General features: G+C 45.9%; 2 protein-coding genes across 5 annotated transcripts in view; both read right to left on the bottom strand.

The window, feature by feature from the left end:
- Positions 1 to 1,426: 1,426 nt before the first annotated feature.
- bsk146 (brain specific kinase 146) lies at positions 1,427 to 12,568 on the bottom strand. The gene is made up of 5 exons (XM_076759334.1): positions 12,212 to 12,568; positions 4,659 to 4,948; positions 4,338 to 4,540; positions 3,565 to 3,756; positions 1,427 to 3,484 (listed from the first exon to the last, which is right to left on the bottom strand). The coding sequence occupies exons 2-5, from the start codon at positions 4,828 to 4,830 to the stop codon at positions 2,714 to 2,716; spliced, it is 1,338 nt and encodes a 445-aa protein (XP_076615449.1). The 5' UTR covers positions 4,831 to 4,948; positions 12,212 to 12,568; the 3' UTR covers positions 1,427 to 2,713.
- A 2,153-nt stretch (positions 12,569 to 14,721) lies between these two features.
- The window catches only part of LOC143339417 (uncharacterized), a 32,555-nt gene continuing 20,970 nt past the window's right edge, over positions 14,722 to 26,306 (bottom strand). For 3 of the 4 annotated variants that reach the window (XM_076760622.1, XM_076760626.1, XM_076760623.1), the window contains 18 exons: positions 26,123 to 26,303; positions 24,632 to 24,774; positions 23,757 to 23,938; positions 21,961 to 22,220; positions 21,597 to 21,834; positions 21,337 to 21,520; positions 20,919 to 21,045; positions 20,615 to 20,701; positions 19,815 to 20,000; positions 19,408 to 19,682; positions 19,054 to 19,196; positions 18,794 to 18,878; positions 17,730 to 17,844; positions 16,654 to 16,785; positions 16,338 to 16,574; positions 15,858 to 15,984; positions 15,562 to 15,715; positions 14,722 to 15,482 (listed from right to left, as the gene is read on the bottom strand). In XM_076760622.1, coding sequence (XP_076616737.1) covers positions 15,069 to 15,482; positions 15,562 to 15,715; positions 15,858 to 15,984; positions 16,338 to 16,574; positions 16,654 to 16,785; positions 17,730 to 17,844; positions 18,794 to 18,878; positions 19,054 to 19,196; positions 19,408 to 19,682; positions 19,815 to 20,000; positions 20,615 to 20,701; positions 20,919 to 21,045; positions 21,337 to 21,520; positions 21,597 to 21,834; positions 21,961 to 22,220; positions 23,757 to 23,938; positions 24,632 to 24,774; positions 26,123 to 26,303 — 3,270 coding nt within the window. In that variant the 3' untranslated portion in view covers positions 14,722 to 15,068. The remainder of the gene's footprint in view (positions 15,483 to 15,561; positions 15,716 to 15,857; positions 15,985 to 16,337; positions 16,575 to 16,653; positions 16,786 to 17,729; positions 17,845 to 18,793; positions 18,879 to 19,053; positions 19,197 to 19,407; positions 19,683 to 19,814; positions 20,001 to 20,614; positions 20,702 to 20,918; positions 21,046 to 21,336; positions 21,521 to 21,596; positions 21,835 to 21,960; positions 22,221 to 23,756; positions 23,939 to 24,631; positions 24,775 to 26,122; positions 26,304 to 26,306) is intronic. The other variant, XM_076760625.1, reaches the window with a different exon arrangement.

Genomic DNA, 26,306 nt, shown 5'->3' with positions numbered 1-26,306 from the left:
AATTCAGTTCGCTGTGAATGTGAAGTGCAAAAAGCACAGTTGTAAAATACACTGTCATGACTGGAAGCATTTTGGACTCGACACCACAGCTGGAAAACTCGTAGATAAAGGTTACTGCTGCGTTAGCATTACCACAACAGCAAATCTGAAGTTAGCTTGATGCTAACTAAAGCACTGAGGGCACAGCAAACGAACAGCAGGTCATTTCTGCAACGTATTTTATCCTGTGGGTTGTGTTCCATATTGTTTGAGCAACATATGTTTCTTCTCATTTGTTTATTTCTTTTCTTTCTTTTCCTAAAGGCCATCACTGGCCACCCCTTGGCCCCGCCGCTGCCACATTTACGAAATCTGTCATGCAGTTAGTTCGTATGGATGTTTGGTACACTGTTTGATGTGGGAAGTAAAAGGGTGATTTAAGGGGGAATACTGCAGAGAAGGAATGACGTGATGAGGTGATGTACAGGCCCATGAAATCTCGCCTTCGCTCATGTGAACGGCCTCAGCTGTTGAATCTGGTGTGCTGGAGCTTCCACAGTAAACGCTGCAGAGCCAGTGCTGCTTGCAGCTGGCTGATGGAGAGTGAGCGGCTTCAGACAACAGCACCGCTACAGTGTCTGTATCAGGACTGTCCTTTGTACTGAGTCAGAAGGCTGCCGATGAGGTCAGAGATTGTCACAAGATGTAGTCATTTGCATACTCGCTCGCTGATCCGGGAGCAGCTTTGATGAACGCGATCCAAACGGTTTATGTCAGGGCTGAACCGAGTTGAGCTGATCCTCAGTCGGGCATATCCAAGCTGAGGCCGGTGACTCTCACAAGATAAAGAAACATGTTGTTTGCAGCTATACTACATCTATAGAGTACTACAGCTTGTGACGGGAGAAACACAGAGCAGGTTTTCACTACAGAGCTTTAGCACATACAAGTTCATGCAGATTTATGTCCGGAAAGCAACACACAAAACGCCCATTCCTGTGCATGATCCAATGCTTTTTTTCTTCAAATTATTTAGGTAATATTCATGAGTCAAAGAAAGAAACTGAGTACTTTTTTGCTGTTAATTTTAACTTGTTAAAAAAAAACAAAAAAAAAACATCTAGGCCACACTACTTGACTAAAAGTGGCAATTTAGAAGCAGAAATCTCTTCTAAAATTACGTCATTTATTTCCCTACCTGCGATTTAAATTCAAGCCTCTCGCTCTATGTCCTCATGCTTTTCTTTTTTTTTCCTGTTCCTGAAGGTGGTAAGATGTACACGACATTAACAGCAATACAAATACGACACACTGAATAGAAACTATTGTTTTGATTTTTTTTCTTTAGCCCTAGGATGTCTCAGGAGGTCATGACGGCAATATTCACTCTGAGACATAATGCAAGAAATTGTGCTACAGCAAAAATTCCACATCACAACATTTTACGTTTCTTTTTATCCTTTTTTTTCCACAAATTTTTTTTTTTTTTTTTTTTGTAAAGCCGGTTCAGATCTTTCGTAAAGGTAAGTTTGAGCTACTCTTCATGCAATTTATAAAAGGTGACTCTTTAACGTCTTCTGTGATGGTTGTTTTTTTGTTTTTTTTTGTCCTTCGGATTGAACTGAACATGTGATCGTTTTTCTTTCCTTTTTTTTCAGACAGTGACATTTTGCGAAAGGCTTGGGAGAAAACGGAAGCAATACAAACAGAATTTCTTGGGAAAAAAAAAAATTCAAAGAAAATAGACGCCATACAAACAGAATTTCAAGAGTGAGTACAAAATAGTCTTTCAATAGTGAAGTAGATATGTTTGACATGAAGAACAGAGACATCATAAGCCTTCTCTTGGTCTAGTCTGACGCGATGACGGGAAAATATCCCATCTGAAAACCATTGGTTAATCCTCACACATAATATACCACCATTCAAACCAGTATCTACGGCAGCCAATCAAACATGTTGCACAGAGAAGTGGATTTGGCACAGCGAAGCCAGAACGCCAAATTACAATGTGAAGTCGAACGGAAATCAACGCAAGCTGCTTTACAAAAAAAAAAAAAAAAAAAACAATAGAAAAAATAGAGTATGTAGTCTTTTTAGATTCCAATAAATAATAAAATTCTCAAAGCAAAATAAATCCACTTCTTTTGGATTCATACAACAGACACACTCGCACTTTCACATTTTTCGTTACACATGAAACGTTTAAAACCACCGCGCGCTCGCTTTCTCCTCGAACTTCTTCAAAAATACAAATCCTTTGTCCGTTGGCTTCATTAAAAAATGACGGCCGGTCACGTCCTGAAGAGATCACACAGCACTCTTCCACCTCTGTGAGTCTATTTTTTTCTTTTTTCTTTTTTGCTTGGAAGTATTGCTTTTAGAAATACATTTTGGTCTTCTTTTCGGATGGTTTTAGTGGCAGAATCTCAAATGGAAGCAATTTTTTTCGTTTTTCCTGTGGGGTTTTTCGTGGAACTGAAATCAAAGTGGAAATGGGGGCTTCTCTTGGAGTCACCACGTCGACCAAAACTGCGTACATTTTCCGAATACTTTCTAAATCACCCCTGTGTGTGCGTGTGCTCTTCCTTTCTCAAGATGTTTGAAACAGGATACGTGTTAGTATTCATTGTCTGCTTGTTTCTTTTTCCATGCATGCACATCAGTGTGGTTGGATGAGAGGTATAAAAGTGTGTAGCTGTGAGTCTGTGACAACGTTAATGTTCTGACGTGCTCAGACGCAGATTTCAATGGGCGTAGCCACCAGCATGCGGCCGCCCGGCGAACTGTTCTCTCGCGGCATTCGATCGTAGCTGTTGGTGGACGACACGGAGCTGTTGGTGGAGACGGACACGAAATGGTGGCCGCCGCTCGGTTCCATCATCCCACCCTTCGCCCCGCCGCCGCTACCCCTCTCCACCGCCACCGGAGACAAGGGAGAGAGGGGTGACAGCGGGGAAAGAGGAGATAAAGTCTGCTGCTTCATCCTCTCCACAAGGAGCTCCTCATCTTCCTCTCCGGAAGAAGATGACGAGATAGTGCCACCCACCTCTCCCCGCACCCCCCCTCCTCCCCCTCCTCCCCCTCCTCCTCCTCCTCCTCCTCCGTTAACCCTCTCTCCACCACCTCCGCTGTTGCTGTTGCCGTTTCCATTGTTGTTCTCCACGTCCAGCATCCAGGAGTGGCTGAAGTACCCGAAGACCTCTTTGACGGAGCAGCGGCGGTCCTGTTCCACGGAGAGCAGCCGGCGGAACATGCGGAGGGCCTGCTCAGTGAAGCGCCTCCACTGCGAGGGCACCGTGTTTGTTCTCCTCCTCTGCCAGCGGATGAACTCCTGGTAGAAGGAGTCGGAGGGCAGCGCCTTCTCCCAGGGGAAGTTGCCGGTCAGCATACAGAAGAGCAGCACACCGAAGGCCCACACGTCAGTGCTGTAGTCCACGCAGAAACCCTCGTGGCGGGATACGTCGCAGAGCTCCGGGGCCGTGTAGGGGATGGTGCCGCTCACCTGGAGGGGAAAACACCACAGGTCAACGCCATGGTTGAAACAAGAGAGAGCAGGAGGTCATGGATTGAAACGTTACTCACCCTTTTCACAGGTGAGCCAGCTCGGCGGGTCATGCCAAAGTCCGACAGCTTGACCTTGCGGCACTCTCGGTCAAAAATGAGGATGTTTTCAGGCTTGATGTCCCTGTGGACCAGCTTCTTACAGTGCAGGTAGTCCAGAGCGATGGCGACTTGGTGCACACAGCGCTTTGCCACTGCCTCAGGAAGACCGACCTGAAGGTACAGACAGGGGGAGATCACATGTGGAGAATGGAGCACTGCGCTGGTTCAGGCAAAGCTCTGAAGTCGCGCTCGTAGCAGCTGCTTCATTCATGCCACTCAGCGCCCCGGGTGGCTCATTCATGGGCTACCACATGACGAGAATGTCCAATCAAACTGCCAAATCGAACTGCATGATCATAAGCTTTAAATGGTCCTTGACACAAGTGTCTCTGAGTATTTAGTAATGCGCAGCTTACACGTGTAATGATGCAGAAAATACATTAAATATCTCATTTCAAGATTTCAAATTACAGGATCGTGCTGAGATTTTCTGCATCCTACTTGTATTTGTTTTCTTTTCTGATTGTGCATTTGAATTGTCAGTGCGATAGGGCATTAAATCCAAACTTTTATGAAAGCCCCTGAAAACAGAATTTTTATGTGATTAAAGCTCCTTTGAAAATATTCTCAAGGAAAATTCAACATTACTGGATTGCATTTATTGATCATAAAGGTCCATAAAGTGACATAATTCCTTCCCTCTTCATGTTTTGGAAAAGAAGCAAAAAGCAGAAGAAGATGAGATGGAGCACCTGTGGAGGAATGATGTCGAAGAGGTCCCCCGCCAGAGCGTACTCCTGCGCGAACACATAGTACTCGTCTGTCTCGAAGGCGATGCCGAACATGTTGATGATAAAGGGGCAGGGAGACAGGTAGAGCGAGATGCTGTACTCCCGCAGGAACGACTTCAGCTTGGTTGTCTTCTTCTTCAGGAACTTGAGTGCCATTTTTGTACCTTTTGGGGTGAAATGGAAGAAAAATAACCTCATTGACTTTGCTGGTACTGTTTTTATTTTTTGCTTAGTTAGGTTTTTTCTGTTTGCGAGAATGTTTTCGTGTACGTGTCCCCTCACCTCTGATCTTGTGGATGACCAGGTCCACCTTGCCGTAGGTGCCCTTGCCCAGCTCCCTGATCACCTCATAGTACTTGTTGACCTCCAGCCTCTCCAGGTTCTGGGCTGCGATCAGCTGCAGCTCATCCAGGATGTCCATGTTGGCTCGAGACACCAGCGGAGAGGAGCTCATTCTGGGAACCGTTTGAGGGGACGGACCGGGGGAGAAAACAGAGGAGCGGACGCTCGGGCAGGACAAGAGCAGCAGCAGCAGCAGCAGCAGCAGCAGCAGCAGCTAACACCTGGTGTCACTGTACAGAAACAAGAGAGGACATTTTTAAATTCTTATTCTTATCCAAATTTTTGTGAAGGTATGGACGCATTGAAGAAACATATAGGACGCGCAAGTTACACAACGTTTCCCCTTCAGGGCTGCAGATGGGAGGGTGTATTTCTGACATTTCTGTTGGTTTTTCAAGGTCAATGATGGACAACAAGCCGTCGATGTTGCAGCTCACAGTCTGTTCTGATCTGCAGTGTGATAGTCACTGAAAATGCTAATTATCTGCAGTGGAGGCTTAAGTAATTCTAAATGCTACTCGCCAAGGGGGATGCCAGAGCTGAGCTGTGAGCACACACGCGCGCACACACACACACACATACAAACAGCCAATAACAGTCCTTTCGAGCAAATCCATTCCCTGCTGCAGTGTGATTATTCTTAGTGATTGCTTTCTTTTTTCCTTGCTGAGCAACTGCCAAGTCCTGACCCTCTATAGATCCAGGCACATGTGGAGGAAATACAGGAGTCTGCATGTGCAGACTCACACACTCATTACATAACCTGAAGTGCGGGAAAGCAGCCTCCCTCCATCCCTGGGGTGACACTCGTGAATCTGCTTCCTGTCGTCGCTCGCAGGAAAAACCGGCAGCACTTGGCCCGCTCTCATATTCACCACCAACACACATCCCCGCCAATCTAGAAACAAAGTCCATTCATCTGATGTTCTCCCCGAATCCTTCAAAGAGTTAAATCTCTTCCCGCCGTCTCATTTCGGGATGCAGAAAAGAACATTCCGAGCAGCTGCGAGCAGTCATAACCTGCTTCATCGCATGTTAAGTCACCAGCGATGTGACAAAACACACACACACACATAAACACACACCGGCACATTAGTTGAAGTACCTTGTCATCCCCTCCACAGGCCTCTGTGTTCCTCTGTGGGAGTGTAATCTTTTTTGTGTGAAGCGGACAGGAAGAGCAGTTGACACCAGCAGGTGAGGAGGGATGAGTCAGTTTTGGTGATAAATGGCAGCGCAGAGAGGATGTACTGCAGCGCGCTCTCTGCCTTAAATAAAAGCTCTTGGACACATGTGATAAACACACACACGCAACACACACACACACAGGAGGCAGGGCAGGGGGCTGTAAACAGAGAGGGCTATTTGTTCCTGTCCAGGGCCAGAAGTGCTTACCATAGCACTGCAGGACACACGCATGTGTGTCACTGTGTAAGCACTAAACATGGCTGAGCACTTCCGCCTTAAAACTGCAGGTTTTTATGTTTGATGAGCAGAGTCAAAGGGTGTGAGCAGGTATGATCGAGCTGCAGGTGAGCGGTGGAGATAGAAGAGGGGCACATGTGCACATTCACAGATTCACATGTATGAAATGAAGGCAAAGGTGTAGAGTTAATCCAAGCTATTTTTAGGCATGGGGCAAACATAGAAATATGTTATTCTGATGAACAGAGACGAATTTTTAGGGGTTTAATCTCCCAGTGGGGGAACTTTAAAGGTGCAGCATATGGCATTTTAAACATCAGCTTGTTGTCAAGGAAATTGGATGCCTCTGTTCAGTCTATGTGTTGCCTCTGTGTCAACACATTGGCTCATTCTGTGTCCTCTACACTCTCGGCTGGCTGCTGCCTAATCACCTGCGCACCTGTTGCGCATCAGGCTCATCAGGCCAACAGCATTTAAGGTTGGATCTCTGCACGACTGCTGGCCAGTTCATCCTGAGCTTGCCTGTGTCGAATGAGTTTTCCTTGCTGCCTTCCAGCCCCGTCAGTTGTGTTTTCCTTCTTTCCGTCCACTCCACTGCTAAGCATCCAGCTTACAGTGATCGTCACTCGCTACTCGTTCTAGTGTCCAGGCTTCTATGTAAACTGACGTCTGGATACTAGAACGGTCAATCAGTCAGTCATCACATGTGCAGACTGTTCCCCTGTTTGATGTGTTTCAATTGTCTTGCTGCTTTTAGTAAATGAACCAGGACTCCCTGTGAAGCAGTGTTGATACCGTGTGGATTACGCAGATGAATGAAAGATTTCACCTTAAATCTGATGATCTTAACTACATTAAAACAATAATCAGTGTGAGCGTAACCACATTAACGCGGGACAATCCGCTCGAACTTTTCATTTAATGGGAATTAACACACAGTCTGATTCCAGCTGGTGGTCGTCACACACATGCTCGGCAGAACAGGGGATGCACCAGATATTTAGGAGAATCTGCATCGTCAACGGCTCAGCATTCAGATCTAATGCTTGTGTGTGTGAGAGAGTACGGAACAGACACTCCCAGCAGACATCACACACCCTCTCTGCATATCTCTATTATCTCAGCTCAGATGAACATACGTATGTGTGTGTGTGCGTGCACGTGTGTGTTTGCTTGTGTCTTCTGCATAGAGAGCTGCATCTGTATTTATATAGAAACAGCTTTAGACTCATCGCTGAATGAGTCATCAGGTCAGGACAAATGTCGGCTCTTCATGTGGAGTGGAAGTCTGCTATCCCACTCTGTGTGTGCGCGTGTGTGTGTGTGTGTGCTGCGTCACATAGGCTCAGTGTTAACAATAGATGTAACTCAATGCACAACTAGCTGCATTTCACAAGCATTTCACATCCTTGGCAGAAACAACTGCAGAGCCAATAACTGGACCACCCCCTGGCAGGGCTAACATCTGATTGGACGGGAGAAAAAAATGGGATGTATATGTTGTCCAATAACAATGCATTTACACTGCAGCCAATTCCACCTTAAAGGTGCAACACGGAGTATTAGACTGGAAGCTTCTATGTCTGTTACTGTGAGTATTGTTAGGGTTTAGGAGTAAGAATGATAAAACTTTATTCACATTGCACCATTCAGACAAATACAGCAAAGAAAACTCTCAAAAAGGCCACACCTCCCTCTTGCCTCCTGGCTTCTCCCCTCCTCTGAGGGAACCCCCTGTGGCTGAAGTCGTAACTGCGCATCATGTGACACCCTATCACCCGAAAAGACAGTTTGAATTGAGAGAATTTCAACCTTTAGCTCCAACATATCCAACAATATCTGCATATAATCCAGAGACAGACGCTGATGCGGCTGAAATTTTGGAATATGCACCAAAGCTTTCAATGGGATGAACTGTGTTTAGCAGATTAAGGTGAAGGCTGTCACTCACTCATCTTTCGCTCTGCCTGCTGTGGAAGAACAGGGGCCTCTTCCTCTTTGGTGTCTAAAAGCTGCTCTCGTCAATATTTCCATATCAAAAATTGGTCAAATGATTATATGTAACATGAAAGGTGACCCTTGTAGAAACAAGCCCGCAGAGAGTTATCACTCGCCTCTTCAGTACGCAGCTCTGAGGGAGCTTGTTCGTATCTTTTAGCTCACTAACCACGTTTCCTGGACGCAGCAGGCAGCTGTTTTCAGCATATAAACTCTGATAATCCCACCATACACAACATGACTTATCCCAAAAGAATGCTAATGTTGCTGCATTGTGTAATACACAATTTTGCTGACATGTTCACCGTAACAACAAAAAGAGCAATGCAGCAGATCACCCTCCGTATCCAAAGTGCAAGAGCAGAGCGGAGCTTTGATGACGGCCTCATTATCGCTGAAGTGGTTAGCAGATCACTCAATCAGCTGATTGAACAATTTCATTGATTATTATTTTTGTAATTATTCACAGGCCTGGTTCCAGCCTGTCACATGTGAGGATTTACTGCTTCAGTCTGTTTGAAATGATTGTATTTTGGGACAAAAGCGATTTGCCATTTTTCAATAGTTTTGGACATTTTGTAGATCTAACATTCATCCAAAAATAAATCAGTAGTTTAAGTGATGATGAAATAGTAGCTAGTTGCAATCCCGAGCAGTTTTAGTATCCAAAAACGTATGAAGCAACGATTTCTTTGCAACTTTAAATCAACCATTTCATGACAATCCCGGTTTCCTCCTCAGGACTGCACCTGAACACTCCCATAGACTTTCAAATCCAACGTACTGCAAACACATAATACACCATGTTCCTTTCAGCTGACCACAAATCCACCCCTCCTCCTCCTCCTCCTCCTCCTTCTCCCGATGCCTCCTTTCACAACACTGACACTCGGTGCCACCAGGTCCAACAGTCTGTGGAAGCAGAGCAGCGACCAGGGGCTGCAGCCGACCAAATCCCAGACTGCTTATGCAACCGGCGGGCAGAGCCACCCCGGCCGAGCACACCGAGCGAGCCAAGGCGATGATCAGAGCCACGTCCACCCCCGCAGATGCAGCCATACTGCCCTCGAACAATTAGAACAACGCCATCTTCATCCTGTTTCCATTTCGGTGACCTTTCAGTTCGAGCCGCCGGCAGACACATCCCTGCCGTTCCCACGTGAGGAGCAGCGGCGATGCAAACGTTAAGCAATTACATTTCATGGCCGCATAGGATTTGTCGTGTGTTTGCAAAAAGCTGGCGTGATCAGAAGTGACTGGCTGCTGCACACACACACACACACACACACACACACACACACACACAGCCACAGTGTTTGTGCGTGTGACCAGGCTTTGACAGGGAGTGGTGTATGGGAGAGAGAATAATGAGAGAGGAACGAGAGGGAGAGCGGCACACAATGACAAGGACCGTTGAGTAGCAAAGTACCAGCAAGCGTGTGTGTGTGTGTGTGTGTGTGTGTGTGTGTGTGTGTAGAAATATAAAGAGTGGCCAATATCCCTGCACCACTAGCCAAGAACACCTACTGGCATTACAGCATCTCAAATCCCCGGTGCAGCAGATTTTTGACCACATTTACGGCTTCACCTAAAGGTCAGGAGAACAATTCTTCAGACCTCCTCGGTGTGCAACTGACCCGCGACCTCGCTGTAATTAGAAATCCTGAAACCACGTTCAAACTCGTGCGGCACTCCACCGATTTTCTACCCGAAAACATTTATATAATGTCTTCTGTGGCTGGAGGAGCTTTGTTGTGTCTGAGAAAATAACCCCTGATGATGTCATACTGATGTCATCAGGAGGCTGTAATGCAAAACTTGAGTCGTAATGTGATTGACGTCATCTTGCTTAGACCAGAAATATTAAAGAAAATAAACAACCTTGAGCTTATCCACTTTCATAGCGCTCTCGCATCTGGACGGCAGAGGTAGCAGATGGTTAGCTTAGCTTAGCAGAAAGACTGGAAGCAGAGGGAAAAGGCTAGCCTGGCTCGGCCTACAGGTGACAAAATCCCCCGACCCCCGCTTTTAAATTGAACTCCTTGAAGTCTTGTTTTTACAATTAGGTTGCCAGGCAACCAGCGGCAAAGAGTCCAGGACATCACTAAGTGCGGGCGAGAAATAGGTCCAGTGCTAATCTCCCTGTGAAGCCACAGAGTGTTGTTTTTACATTTCGGCTGGAGCACAGGCCCAATAAACAGGATCCATCGTGTTAATCAGTGAGCTTTGGGGGAGCTGGTAGGTGGATTTTTTTCGGCTAAGCCAAACCTCTCCTGGCTCTAGCTTCATGTCTAACATAAGAGAGTGGTCTTGATCTCATCTAATTCTCAGCGAGAAGCGAGTAAAAGTATTTCCCAAAATACCCGCTCGAGAATTCAAAATGATCTGCTGTTAACTTTGTGTCATGGTAGTACAACCACATCATGTTAGCATTTCTGCTGCCCAAATGAATGACCCCCAAGCAACCTGTCATCAAAAACACAACGAATGAGTTATTGAAGGTCTTCTTTTACACACATGAAAAGTTTGCTGTCCCGTACTGCACAAAAGTGGAAGTGGCGTTTACGGAAAAGCATCCTTCCACATCAAACATCATCGTTTCTGTGCATACAAGCAACATCGGGACATACCAGAGCTGTACACTGATGCGATGCCATCCTAGGAAAAAAAAACGATGGCACTGAGGACAGACCCAGGCAAAGTTACCACAGCTGCCGGCGAGATGCCCAGTGGCGAGGACCGCTGAACACCAGAGTGTCTATGTGACCTACATTGTGATCTGTGACTCATCATGCTGGAGTGTGTCTTGTGTGTGTGTGCGCGTGTGTCCGTGTGTGTGTGTGTGTGTGTGATGTGTCTGTTTTGCGTGCCATCAAGAAGCTTAAACCCACTTTGATCAGCTGCGTCTCAGGCTTAACACACACACAGACACACACAGTGGCGCAGATACATACAGCAGTAGATTACTTTAAAATAGCAATTAATTACAAAGCGGTTCACACCTACGTCATTTCTGCAAAATAATACCTACAAATTTCATTAGTACAAAGTTTTCTGGATGACAACACTGCAATAATGTCAGCAGTTTGTTTCCTTAGAAAAATTAGGAAGGCGCTGAACTCACTGGCCGCTGGCCCAGCGAGCACAGAAACCAGCATGTGGACCGAGGCAGTCAGGGTGTAAACATTATCGTCTCTTCTTATTCTCCAGACATGCTCAGCTTCAGCAGCTATGTCATCCCACCTGCAGTGTGTCCTCAGACAGCACTGACACTGAGGAAAATCACCGTCACTTAGTGGAGCAGAGCTCAGAGCTGAGTGACAGGCAAACACGCACGCACACAGTCGAGTTTCCATCACTTCAGAGGATGTTACATTGACTTGCATTCATTTCCTGGACACTTATCCTAACCATAACCAGTGTTTGCCTAACCTTAACCCTAGCCCTAACCCTAAGTCTAACCTAAACTCAGGTCTTCACCCTAAAATGTAATGATCTACCTTATGGAGACTTATATTTTAACCCCATAAGGCAGGTGAGTCCCCACAATGTGACTGTGTAAACAGATTTATGTCCCCCACAACATGAGTGATACACGTGACGCACACACGCACACACAAGCTGCTGCTGATACCTGGCTGCCACCATATATGGCATGCCACATATAGGATGTATGGTGGAGGTGGTGGTGGGGGGTGGGTGTGTGGGTGAGGGAGGGAGGGGCGCAAGAGGTTGTGTTGTGATCAATAACACAAATTACAGAAATATTGTTAACAATCTAAAACGGCGACGAGCTGCGTTTTTGTTGTTTGCTGGAGATAAATGGGACAACACACACACACACACACACACACACACACACCATTAAGGGCCAATAACAGCATTGTTTTCATGTATGCTGCTCCACAGAATGGGCCTAATCGATCATGCACTGGCTGTGAGAAAGCTCAGTGTAATACATCCCACTTCATCCAGTAATTGCTGATTAATTCAGTGAGTCTGATGCCGTGTTACTCAGGGTGCAGGTGAGGATAGATGGAGCGTCGATCCGGGTTTATTCCGCCACTCACCCTTCAGTTGGTTCCCATATGGAGGCTGTGGAGTCCGCCCTGTCAGCCCAGGCTGCTGGTAAACACACGGGATGGTCTGAGCGCATACTAAGGCCAGGTGAGCCGGGAGAAACGCCTGATGTCGGGGTCCTGTGAGAAGCCTCCGTGCAGCCGTGTGACGGTGGATGTGGCGCCGAGCATCCTGCAGCCTCCTCCGGCTCTGCGTCCTATTGTCTCCGCATCGCTCTGTCCTCTAGGATGGGAGGAGAGGAGAGGGGAGGCAGCACAGGAGAGGAGCGGCAGTTAAAGCCCTCCCCCTCCTTTAAGCTCCGGCCAATCGCAGCGCTGCTCCGCCGGGAGCTGCCGCTGCTCGCTGTCTCCGTACAGACTATGCTGCCTTCAGGGACAGCCGGAAATATCACAACAGGTGCAGGGGTGTCTTTAAATGCTGACCTGGTAGGATACAGGTCCAACTGTCCTGCTGCGTAACATTCAGGGACTGTAAGTAGACAGTGAAAACGACATCAGCAAATATTTTGAAGCACATCTTAACACTGAGATGATTTTTTTTTTTTCAGAATGCTCGAAACTACAAAATCATCATGGGACTCATGTTAAACTGAAGAGCATTAACTTCCTCTACTTGCACCCATTTGACACCTATTAAAAAGTACTGTGGAGACATGATGCTTACAGACAGTAAATATTTGAATATTGTCTGTAAACCTCTAACAAAGGTGACTTATTAGCCTATTATTATATGTGATCATATGAAATCCTCTTTGTTTGTCTCCAAAACATTTCCTTTATCTGCGAAATTGTCACTGGTATGCAGACGATACAGTTTTATATAACCTGCTTGTAGATCTTCTCTAACAGCTGCACGTAATAATCTACAATCGACATTTAATATTTTATTATTATTATTATTGTAATACATGCCTGCTATAACAACATTGTAGGTGTTTGTCTCGACGAATCACTTCAAGTATCATGTTGAAAACCTTGTAAAGAAACTGAGACTGAAATTATTTTAGGACCCTGTTAATCACAACACGCTGAGATTCTAACCAAATTCTAGTCACTCACACATGTTGGGCTGTGTTTTCTGTCCATACGTCCATTCAGGCAGTGGAAGGTTATTGACCACAAAGTAATACAGGGCCAAATACCATCACAGCTGAGCCGTGATCTGCTCCTGTCACTGAGGGAGTCTGTTTTCAGAAGACGATTTTAAAAGTGAGGCCTACTTTTAGCCCTTTTTAAACTCAGTGTTCATTTTGTCTGTTATCTAAAAAGGTTTCCAAAATCAATGGGACTTACCCGATGAATTCTGGTTTTAGAAATAAATCAGGTGCTTTGCTTTTTTAGAATACAACTCTTTGAATACACAAGCAATCACCACCAGTATCTGCTGCATCACAGGTTCAATTTTGTCGTATTTTCAATCCAAAAATCACCTCTTATTTATGATGTAAGAGCTCTGACACGGACTTTACAAGCTGCACATGAATGCCTCATCGCAAGACAGAGGGGGCATCTGTGCAGGGCATGAGGAGTCCCACTTCTAATAAAAATATGTGTTTGAGGATAAAAAAAAACAAAACAAGCATCACCTGGTAGTCATCTCTGTTGTGTCTCATGACTGCGGCTCTGCATGAGTCTCTATCTTTGATGAAACACTGCTTCAGTATTCACAACACTGTTAACAGTGACTTTATCTTCTGTGTTGATGTTGGTTCATTTTCTCCATAAAGACATTGTATTTTACTATTCCTGTGCATAACTGCACTATCTTTTAAACAAATACTGTGTATTACATTAGCCAAAGTTATATCTCACGAGCTCTGGCAGCTATTTTTCATCTCTGTACAGCTTTACCGTAAATCAGACATTCTGCAGTTAGCTCATTTAATATATTTAGTCTCTCAGTGACACATTACCCATGACTGATTCTTCATAGAAAACAGCCCTCTGGTTACCAAGTGGTTGCATCACAGGATGAAAATAGGGAGGTGCTGTCCCCGCAGGCTGTTTCTGATCTCTCCACCAACACTCATCACATGGGTAATAAGTGTCCCGTTTTGCAAGGATTACCATCCTACACCAACTGCAGACTGTAGCTCTGATACTCAGGTTGAGGAACCACCAGGGGTTCTCCGGGGTGGTCGGATTGGCCTTTTCTTTGAGGAGTAACAACTGTATCAAGAAGTATATGGTTAAGGAGGAATGGAAAAGCTGTGTGAGCATCATAGAGATGTTCTGTACGCCTGCCCTATCGAAGCACGGCCTGTTCCCTGTGACAGTGTAATTACCAGGAATGATGGGAGCCTGTGAGGGACCTGTCCAGTCAGCTGCGCTTCCATTTGATTTAACTTAAACCTCAGCTATAGCCACTTCATCTGTTAGCGAAGTTGAGGTGACAGGATGTCTCACTGCTAATGATGGACTTGAACTGTCTGTGAGCTAATTCAAGGCATAAAAACTGTTCACACACTGCGCCATGAGTCAAAATCATTCAGTCATTCAGCTGCCAGAAAATTATTTTATTTCAAAGGAATGCTGAAGTAAAGGTGAGGTAGGGGGAATAAAAAAAGGTAAAAGACATTCAGTATGTCCAGGGACCATTTTAAAATTGTACACTTAGTGGAAAACTCACTGCAGCGTGTAGTGGCGATCCGAATATTTTGAACAAAAAGGAAACAGGAATGTGTACCATTATCTCATTAGAAGGCAAAACAACACACTAGGAAAGACATTTAAAAGAATTAAAATCAGTGCCGTTAGGATGAACTTGTAAAGGCATGTGACTGTGTTGGCCTGTCATCGTGGTGTGGGTTAATAATAGTGCAAATATAGCCACGAATGGACAAAGGCCCTACAAAAACAGATAAAGTGGCACATCTTTTGTGTGGAGATGCTGCGCCAGGTTCTGAATGCGACACAGGCGGACATTCTGGGCGTCTCCCGCGCTGTACACTCTGAATATGTGATAGCGCTCCTTCTCTTTCAGTGCAAAGTCCAGCTCGTTGGCAGAGAGGTGGATGAACGACTTCTCTTTCTTTATAGTTGATTTCACCTCCACGTACACCACCGCCGGCCATCCCGCTTGTCCAAAAGTCAGCTTGAAGTCGTAGGGCTGGCCCGTCTCTCCGTCCTGATTACACCACAGGATGTGTGTGGGTCGTCCGGGGTCACCGCTGTCTCGCCAGTGACACAGGAAGGAGTTGACCAGCTGCTCCCCCCACTCACCGATCGCCACCATGTCCATTGCATCGTCAGACAACAACACCTAAGCAAAGCACAACATTTAGAAAATCTCGCCGAAGCTCAGCCGCTGATAAATCATCACATGTGGTGAAAGTACTGACGGTGGTGGGTCTCTGGCAGGTGAGCGCCATGTCCTCCAGTGTGGCCTGCGTGTTCCAGTGAGGGAAGTCCAGGTTCAGAGGAGGACGCTGAGTCTCCGCAGTGGCTGCAGTCCCCTGGAACGTGCTGGAAAGCACCACAGCCTCGGGGGCGCCGCTGAGAGGGAGACCAAGGAAGGGCCAGTTTAGAGAGAGAAGCGGGAAGAGGAGAGGCAAATGGGATTATGTAAGGAGCAAAATCAACATTAGTTTTCCACATTTATTTTTCAGATTTTTGGGAATGAGGAGAAGAAGCCTACGGGCTGCTTGGAGCCGGCTGCTCTCTGGCTGTCTCAGCAGGCTGTGCAGATGGAGGTCTGGGAGCTGTGCTTTCCTCTCCACCCTCAGCTCTGTTAGACGCCGTGGTCTCACTCTGTTGACTGCGCTCTGTCGGCAACAGACGAGACCAAACAGAAGAATTTAACACAGGATGTTCAGTGTGTGTGACTATGGCTTCTTTCACTCAGTCACAAACGGAGTGGCCAGACTAGTCTATTAAAGGAGGCCTTGATTTAGTAGAATGGATTTGCTTCATATTTTTGCTGTAAACATAAACTGTACCTCATTTTTAAATTCTGCCAGAGCAAAGATAAAATAAACAGAATAATATCTTTATACAATATTATTGATTAATGCACCTTTAAATTCAACATTTTGCTTGCAGCAATTACAACAACAGTGTTCAAAGTAATTCTAAACCAGCATGAACAGAGGCAGCAGAAGTTTCTTGAATGTGTAACCTGGAGGTTTTGGTGTGTTCGAGGTCACAGCAGCAGGGTTAGGTTGGCCTGGGTGGACTCTCTGAGGGTCTGCAGGTCTGCTGTTCCTGGGTGGCTGGTTTGCCTCGTGGCTGCTGCTGAGACTCTGGCTGCTTTCTCTGTGGGCGACGTCCTTCTCTGGTGCTCTGTCTTTGGGTGCAGCAGGAGGCGGCCACATCTTCATGACGGCCTCGACCACGCTGCTGTCTGCATGACCTGCTGCACAAAGAAATCGTGTTTCAGTTTCGCATTATGAAGAAGTGACCAAGCTGGAACAACCCTCTCCTTCTCGACGTACCAGTGCGATTGGTTGCTGCGTTCAGTATGGATGCTCGAGGAGGCCAGCAAACCAGCGTCTGCGCCCCGTCCTCTTGCGCAGGGCGAGATGGCTCCTCGGGGGAGCTGATGAAGGAGTCGCTCCTTGACAGCACTGAAGCACAACATTTACACTTAGTTACAACCAAAGCAGAAGAAGAAAACACTAGATAAAAGCTGCAAAACATCAATTATATAAGCCTGTTTTATGCCACAGAACAGATTTGTGATGAAAAGTCTTTTGATCACATTAATCTTCGCAGATGTAAGTGTGTGTGTGTGAGAAACAGAAAGTGTGTGTGTGTGCTCTTTGCTGCAGTGAGGGATCTGCTCCTCTCGCTCTTTGAGCCCTGGCAACAGCTGCTCTTTTATGTCGCCACACACAACAGTGAACAAACCCGAATTAGCATATGTGAGAAACACACCAGTTATCTATCTGTGTGTGTGTGTGTGTGTGTGTGTGTGTGTGTGTGTGTGTGTGTGTGTAGAGGGGGAGTGTTTGTGCGCGGCTGAGACGGAGAAGAAAAACACTTTGAATATTATGAAATGATAATGGGAATCGGGGCAAGTGTCACAGAGAGACTTGCAGAAACTGCAGATGTAAGATGTCACTATCACACAGACTGAGGGAAAGAGGCGCAGCGTTGTTAGAATCCATCTCATGCTCCAGTTTGAGCTACAAGCTGATGTTCTGCGCCACACTCTCATTCTTTCACACGCTGACACTGGGCTGCACACATGCATGCATGAAATGAAAAATGAAACTATATATCTGTCCGAGAGTACTGAGAGACAGACTAACACACTGAAAACTAAAAACTCTAAAGTAATAGCTGACTTCCTTTAACTGGTTTGTGCGAGGGCTTTCAATAAGGCTATGTAATTACTGCACACCAGTGCCCACTGGGGCCACAAGTAGCAGTGACAGGATAGTCAGTAAATGAGACTTTGAACGCTCCTTCATTGTCAGTTCCTTTGCAGGCATCATCACTAGACGATCTGGATGAGATTTTGCATCTTGCTTTTCGAGCAGTGATGATGCGTAGGTGTCCTCTGTACCTCTCTCCAGGTTAATATCTAGTTTGGGGGGCTCTGGGACCTCCCACACCTCCTCCTCACTGGGCAGCTCTCTGATGTCCTCTTTGAGCAAGTATCTCCTCAGGGATCCTGAGTCCTGCACACACAAACAGAGGCAACGACGGTAGGATATTACATTTGTTTTCGATTAATGCTTTTCTTTAATGTTTTCCAGGAATAGTGCAAGTTCATTATTCCGTCCGTACAACACGGCTTGCTTTTTCAGAGGGAGTTAAAGTACTTCATACCGAAACTGAGAATTAACAACCAGGATCGAAAAAAAGAACCCAGAGCTGATTTCTCCTTTCAGATTCTCACGCCAAAAGAGGAAGCGGCAGACGTCCCCAACCTTGTAGCTTCAGAGGCGTTTCATCTCGTTAATGTGTTGATGACCTCATTAACATGTCCAGCCAGTGACTGTTTGATCAGTTCCCAGAATAATACGAAAGTTAAAGTAATAAGCGGACGCAATAAATCGAGAGGCAGATCTGGATGCAATTTTCCCTTAAGCCTCTCATATCTGCATCAGTCTGACTCCAGCGTATTAAACGGGTGTTACGCCTCAGAATCACATCATTAAAATCTATAATCAGTCAAGAAATCCATTTTGTTTACTTTGGCAAATCCAGACACACAACTTAAATCAAACAGTCGGCTGCGTCTTCTCCAGATTTCGACATCCATTATAGAACGCAGCCCAGTTCTGCCGCATGTTTCAAAGAAGCTGCTGCTCAAAGGAAACCAGAAACGACAGATTATTCAACAGAGACGGATCAAAGTCGAGGCCCGATGTGAGCCCTGTTAACCTTTTAACTCTCTGACTTCACAGAGTCTCTGCTGCCTCACCGCTCCGCAGAAACGACAGCAAGTTGCCGCGTAATGCAAACGTGACTCCCTCCAGGGAAACGGCCCATTAGTTCTAGCTATGGTCAGCGCTGCCATGGTGGCATTAAAGTGTGCGAGCGTGAGAGAGAAGAGTGACAGGATGAGCGTGAGCGGAGATGTGGATTAGTGATCAATGTTTGAAGGGATCGCATATCACTTACGCTGAGCGATGTTATCAGGCCACTCAGGAAGGCCATCAGCTCTTTCCTGTGGCTGCGCTCCGTGCAGAACAGTTTCACCAGCTCCCTGAGACACACACACACAAACACAGTATACTTTGAACATCTAACCGCTCCGGTGAAGTCGGTCAGGTGTGCACATGTTAAGCAAACTCCATTTATGGAGGTCAAAAAAAAGATGAAGGTCAGGAATTAGGAATTAATGTGGCAGCAGAGGTGACTCTCCATCCACGCACACACACCTGCAGATGTCCAGCTTGGCTGAGAGGTGATCTTTCTGAAGGTAAAGCTCCTTGTTGTCCTTCAGAAGACAGTTGACATCCTGCACCTCCACCACCTCGCTGTCAGCAACGTCCAGCTGGTAGCGAATGTACAGCTTACCCACCTTGAAGCAATCAGACAGAAGCTCAGATTGGTCACGCAGCACATTCCAGACGACATTATGCTTGTGCTTTGCACTTGTCCAAGAGTGCATACTTCTGCTTACACTGGGATGTGTTTTATCTAGTAATGAAGACGAATGTGTATTCTTAAGACCAGTGGAACTACCTCTAGTTTTGAAACAGCTCTAAATCGACTAGGCGTGATCTTCTGACCTGCCCGAAGTAAAGTCGCCTGATTTTCTCTCCGATGTTGTTGTCAATCAGCTCTGAGTAGACCTCACACAGCTCGTCGTGGTGGTAGAGGAACCTCTGAATGTAGGGTATCACGGAGCGCACCATGGTCTGCAAAGGTGGACAGGGTCTCAGGTTCTCAGTCTGAGGCTCGGTCTTGACACACTGGGAGAGCTGGCGGATTCCGCAGATCTCCAGAAACAAAGATCGGTCCTTCTCCTCGAAGGAAGGCATGGTGTTAACTCGCTCTCCCGGCCCTGGCAGGCGAAAATACAACAATAGTCAAGATCTTCATTTTATCTTGGATTACACTTGTGCAATTTTGGGCATTGATAACAGTACAAATCTAAAATGAACCCTAAGTAGACAAATCTGTAACTGCTGCATACCAAAGTTCCCAGTCTTGCTCTTGCGTGCGGTCTTCTTCTCTGGTGGTGGCAGGTTGAGCAGGCACACCTGCTTATGAGGTTTGAAGATCTTCTCCAGCTCTTTGCTGTCAGGAATCATGGGTTTGCGTGCCAGACTCACCCAGCTGTTATCCTTGGTGGGGAAGATCTTCTTATCAGACACCATACCTGAGCACAAGGCAAGAAGAACAACCAGGGTCAGCTGAAGGTCTTTAATGTGGCTTTCTTCCACACTGCGCTATCCACTGCTACTTGATCACTGATGATACCTCGTTAATCCTCCAATGGACATTTTATATTGCTTTTAGGGCAGAGGGCATTACCTAGGAACATTACCACTACGTGCATGCCTCTAATCTTCTGGGTGGAGGATTCTATTGCTAAACCTACAACCAAAACATGTTCCTTTTTTCCCCACTGGAAGACGCTGGTCATCCATTAGAAGTCACTACAAACACAAACGTTTGCTGCTCGGGTACAGACCTCTTGAGCACTTCTGTGAAAACACACACTTTCAGATGAACCCCTGATTCCATCAGTACTGTCGTTGACCCTGCTGCTGCCACACCTCCTAACACTTGCACTGCAGACAGTACAGTTTCTACTTTCACTCAGCAGTGTAAAGTCATCCCAGACTGCAGCAACTAATTCCTCCCAGCTGCTTTCAGAACATGTTCCACACTGACAGGTGGTGGACGATGCTCGTTTGAGGCAAATACTTTGCAGTAAATAGTCAGGCAGGGTTGCGTTTCCATGAACATGAATGCGTATGAATTACTCACCCTTCAAGGTGGAGCAGTAACTATGATCGAGTTTGGGCTGATGGATGTTTTCCTGGTCACCAGATAATGGAATGGTACACTTTAGAGCTGTTGAAGATTGAAAGATTTATATTATATTATATTATGTGTAAAGTCGGGGAACAGAGGGAGAACGTAACAAGTCGAGCTAGTCAAGAGGGAAATACAACAGTTGCAGAGCAGAGAGATAATGAGCTGCTGACAGATGGGACATAAAGAGTAAAAAACATGTCAGCGACTGAATGAGAATCTCTGAAACACAAGCCTGGCAATGTAAATGTCTTACCAAGTCTGGCATAGAGCACCGACACATCCTGCAGCACTTCAGCAGTTGGTATGGGAGATGATGAGCAGATCAGTTCCAACAAACCGACATACTGATTCATATTGGGACTGGGATCCACATTCAGCAGCTATACATAAGACACAGATAAAATCACAGACAAATGAATAGTGTGTATTTGTAATGGTGGAGTCTGGTCTGAAAATCTATTCCCATCTAAACTCCAAAAACCTGGACTTATAGCATCTTTTAGTGACAGCATTTTCAACCAACTCATGATGCTAACGCTAACTTAATTAGCTAGCTAGCTACAGCTGATAAAATCTGAATCTGAAACATTAAACATGTAAGAATATGAAATGGGACAAAATAGGAGAGAACGTTGGGAAAACATTGGGAGAACATTCAAACGGCAGCGTACTCTCATGAAGAAGACTTTCATGCCGTCCAGTGGGTTGTAGAATGGAGCCAGGATTTTGGGCTCCTGCACAGGGCTGTCTGGTCCATGAGTCAGTTGCTTGTAGCGCAGGAACATGGCCGTCGGGTCGCTCCAGCACACCTCCTTCAGGTGGTAGAAATGTCCCGAACACCAGCCATCATTCCGCCTGGGGGGGGGGGAGGGTGTTAAGCTCAACCGGTCACTGAATTTCGACATGTATGTTCACACAGCTGATGACGTACCTGTTGTACTCTATGAAAACGGCAGGCGTGTGCTGGAACAGCTGCTTCAGAGTGCTCAGGGGACAGTTCTTATGCAGATGAGTGTAGACGTTGTGGATGTGCTGAACGGTGGACGTGAAATTCGCTCCCTCCAATTCGTCCGCAGGTAGTCTCTGCTCCTGGTCATCCGCTTCTGGTTTGACGCACCACTCCTTCAGGTAGTTAATCAGAGCATCCACTGAGACACTTTGTCTCATTCCTGAAAGAAGGATAAGAAAATTACAGACCGACTGTCTATTCTGGAACCGGTTCAAAGGCAAGTATAGGATAACCAAGAGCTACAGCGATGGACAACACAATTCTACACCATCACACTCTTTCTTACCGAGAGCTCTGGTAAACTCGCTGGGGTTTATGTCCACATAACAGACATGAGTCCCCAGCAGGTCGATGACCTCAGGTGAGCTCAGGTAGACTGAGTTTGGACGGAGGTACTGTCTTTCCTGCTGTCCTCCTTCCAGTGGACGATACGTCGGCACCCAGTCAAGAATACACAAGTAGTGGTAGAAGGAGGACTTGGTGCTTTTGATTTGTCGTCCATCGCTGTCAACCACTTGAGCGGTGAGGTACTGAGAGTATCGGTGTCTGGAAGAACGGGAGAGGCGATACAAACTTTCAAACCTCCTCTCCGCAGTGGAAGTCAAACAATAAATGTGAGCAAACAATGATAATGATAATGCTTCTTTGACTGGATACATTTAATACATGCTCATATAACGTCAGAGATCCTTTGATTACAGTGCAGGGATGACAGCCTCTGGGGTTGTAGCTTTGTGATCTTAGTGTCACTTGTGACAGCTCAACAAAGTGGCAGAACTGTGTGACCTACATTCCTCTGCAGAATGCACAGCACTCGGCAGCATTGCGCTTGCTTAACGGTCAGAGTTAAATGCACTGAGGAACTCTAAACTCTAAAGAAAAATCGACTCGTGTCAAATTGATGCCAGTTATGCTCCACATGAATCTACAGAGCTGTGGTTTAAAAAAGAAGAAGAAAATTCAGATCATTGTGTTTTACTTCAAGGCAGCCAATAGTTTTCATTCCTTTACTGTGGCATGAGATGGAAATAGATATTGTCCTATTTGTCTCTCATGATATCTTTGCATGGTGAGGCAGCTGAAACAGTCAACTCATTTGAACAATCTGCAGGTGTGGTGCATTAGAGTACTTGCATTGCATTTATAAACTATGCTGTCAAAAACTTAGACAAGGGCAACAAATAAAAAGCAAAGGTGAACATTATGGAAAGCAATATGAATCGCTGACATAGAGAACTCGCTGGCATGCTTTGGAAAAATGCAGAAAAATGCATGCTGTGTTTTGTGGAGAGGTGTTGGGCTGTGTTTTCGGGTGCTTCCATTTTTGGCAGAGGCTGGGCGTGGCTTTCTAGGTGGCTGGGAGCTGGCTCCATCTCAGCTGGAACACATCTTAATCAGCGCAGTATAAAGACTGTGGACTGCTGAAGACTCGTCGCCAGATTGATTTTGCTGCTCTTTGGTATAGTCGGCCAAGATTACCAGTGTAATCGCCTCTTACCACGTGCCTCACCTGCTGTTCGCTGGATCTCCATTTTACAAGCTACCACCTTGCACATTCAAATTAATTCCGTTTTACCCTGTTTTCACCCGAACCATAACACTTTAATCCCTATACTGCACTTGTACTGTCAGCGTGCGCTGTTCACCGGTATGTTTGTGAGCTCGGGTGACCTCCTCACTGAACTGCTCTCCTCTGCTCACACACATCTATAACAGTAACTCACGAGATGGGGCAGAGCTAAGAGCAACTAAATCCAGATGAATTAATCCACAGACTGACCTGTCTGGCAGCCTCAAATAAAAACCAAAACAAAAGGCTTATGTGTCCCTTTTCTCTCAGGGACAAAATAACATCGACCTGTTAATGTCCCCACTTCAGCCCAGTAAAGACTTAACTGCTACAGACGCAATGATGACCCTGACTAACCCTAAAGCTATTAACCTACCTCCAGCCATTATGTTTCCTCAATACAACAGACACCCAGACAATGTTTCTCAACTGGGACACTCTTCAACTAGACAGAATCTGACATAGGAGGAGAAATATGTAACTGAGTGTGTGTCCGTGTATGTGTGTGTTACCCAGTATCCCAGTTGGTCTCCAGCAGCTCCAGCAAGGCCATTCTCTGCTTCAGGAGGAGGGAGCCAGGCAGCTGCGCTGTGGCCAAGGCATGAAACTCCTCGCAGGGGTAGTCATCGAGCACACACGTCTCCCCCGGATTTTGGTACAATGGTGCAATTTCCACTGACCAGGGACTAGAGGCCTGGTGGGAGGGGGAGGGGGAGGTGGGGGGGGGGGGGGGGGGGGGGTAGAGCACAGAAAAACAAACTGTTACTGAACTGGGTAGGCAATATAATTGAGATGAAGTCACATCATATGGCGGATTACTGTGCTACTTTTTAGCTGCTTCATTGTACACAATGAATTATACACGCTCCTCTACCCCTGTCCAGTGCTGACAGCGCTGTCAGCAGCCCAGCAGGAGAGACACAGTGACGGATGGTATCATGACGAATCCACCCACTATCCTTGTTTGCTGTAGCCCAGGCTAAAACAGGCATCAGGAATGTCTGACCTGTGCAGCCTCAGCTCGCTCTGCGACACGTCCCATCAGTCACCTGCTTTCTCTGATCACCCTCAAAGCAGCTATTGATCCCTCTAGTCCCAGCGTGACTCATAACGGTTAATATCTTCATCCTTTAATCACTACCTTATTTATCATGGTGAGTCACAGATCGTGTGTAATGCAGCATGTTTCAGGAAGATTCTGCTCTGCCTCTGGTGTCCATGCAACCAGTAAATATTGTGTCCTTACACAACACATCCTGAGCCCGTTATCATCCCACATGGCTCACAGGTGGGGGGCTGTGATGACCTTCGTCTGGTCTTACATATAATTGCATTTTTCTGTGATCTCAAAATAGCTGAGGTAACGGTTCAGGGATGTCCTCCTCACCAGTTCTTTGGCAGTAAATGTTTGTCTCTCTTTGCGGATGACGAGACCGTCTCTGACTCCCAGTCTGCTGAACAGTTCTCTCCATCCTGCTACATCACTATCCGTCTGCACGTAGCAGGGACTCAGCAAGATCCAATCACAGCCTGGTGGAGGAAAAAAGCAGACAGGAAGCAGGATAAGTGTTAACAGAAGGAAGAATAAAGAAAGACTGTTTGGGATACACAAATTTGTTGAGCAGTAGAACAGTAAAGAGGTAAAGGGGATGAGAAAATCAAAGACAGAGGGGAACTGAAGGACTGAAGTGCAGTATTTACTTTTTGATATCGGTTAATTATTCATATCAGTGAAACATTAGTGTAATTAGTCAAATCTCACAGGGAATCTGCTTTGCAGCAGCTTTACTGCCAGCAGGTATACTGCTACACTGCTTATCCAATACAAACAGAACCAAAGCTTTCAGAGTGGCTGGCAATGGTGCATGATGAAAAGAGCCAAGGCCTGAGAGGGAGAAATCACTAACAAAACAACTTCCTCTGTAAAGCCCATTAGGAGACAAAACGAGGCCAAAAAAAAAAAAAGGACTGTAGCATAATCATGTTGGAGATGGGCATCGGCTACAGTAGCTTTCTGAGAAATATGGTCATCGTTTAGAAAGTCACTCGCTAACAGCAGAGGTGATGTGTGACAGGCTGGCTCTTGTCTTCCCCGTAGCCTCATTTGGGATCTAAAAGATTGGTATCAGAGTCAATCAAGGCATATTTTACAGAAGCTGACTTTTGATTAGTCAAGCAACGGAGTAGTCGATGGGAGGAAAATTATTCAGCAACCACTTTGTTTTTTTCGATTTTAAGCAAAAATGGCAAAAATTTGTTGGTTCCACCGAATCACATGTGAATACTTACAGTTTTTCTTTTCAGATAATACACTGAATATCTCTGGGATTTGGACTGTATGGTTAACATTCGTCTTAGAGACCCGACCTTTTATAAATTACACGATTAATCGAGAAAATAATCTCTATATCAATTGACAATGGTAATAATTGTTAGCTGGTAAGTGGCAGCCCTAAACTGACCAGTAAGCATTTACGTAAGCCTTGATCAGCTGTCATACTCTGCATGTCATAAACACCATCATCAACAGGTACCTAAAATATCTTCTGGCAATTTACACAAGATGGAAAATGACACCATGTCTCCAATACCAGAGCTTTAACATTAGAACATTATCAGGGAGTACCTGTTTGATAAGGATGCGACTATTAGACCATAACAGCAAGGGATCCTAAATCATGTAAAAATATTTAGATCTAAAAATGCTCCAAAAGAAACATAGTAATGAGAGAACTACTTTCTGAATTCAGCCCCTTTCTCTTTTTAAAAGTGCAGGCTGAGTGGTCTGATCCATTTTCCGTGACGCTGTCCACTCCACTACCACTTACATAGCACACATGCTGTGTGTGTCAGTGTGTGACTGTGGCTTTCTCCCTACCAGGCAGTTTCTTTGGCAGGTTGATGTTGCCGTACTCTTCGGTGAAGTGGACTCTTTCATTGACTGGGCACAGCAGACCCCTGTTGGTGAGGACGGGTACTGCAATGTCGGAGTACTGGCTGGACGAGGAGTGCAGCTTGATGAAAACCAAGTAGCTCACCACCACTGCCTCGGGTTTGGACTG

The sequence above is a fragment of the Chaetodon auriga genome, chromosome 20 (assembly GCF_051107435.1).
Source record: "Chaetodon auriga isolate fChaAug3 chromosome 20, fChaAug3.hap1, whole genome shotgun sequence".
Lineage (NCBI taxonomy): Eukaryota > Metazoa > Chordata > Actinopteri > Chaetodontiformes > Chaetodontidae > Chaetodon > Chaetodon auriga.
This window is presented reverse-complemented; position numbering and strand designations above follow the sequence as displayed.

What these genes read in the sequence shown, in the direction of transcription:
- bsk146 (XM_076759334.1), bottom strand. Translation starts at nt 4,830, where the DNA reads ATGAGCTCCTCTCCGCTGGTGTCTCGAGCCAACATGGACATCCTGGAT. An exon ending in TCGACATCATTCCTCCACAG is followed by an intron (nt 3,757 to 4,337) that starts GTGCTCCATCTC and finishes CTGTACCTTCAG; the next exon opens with GTCGGTCTTCCTGAGGCAGT. An exon ending in CTGGCTCACCTGTGAAAAGG is followed by an intron (nt 3,485 to 3,564) that starts GTGAGTAACGTT and finishes TTTCCCCTCCAG; the next exon opens with GTGAGCGGCACCATCCCCTA.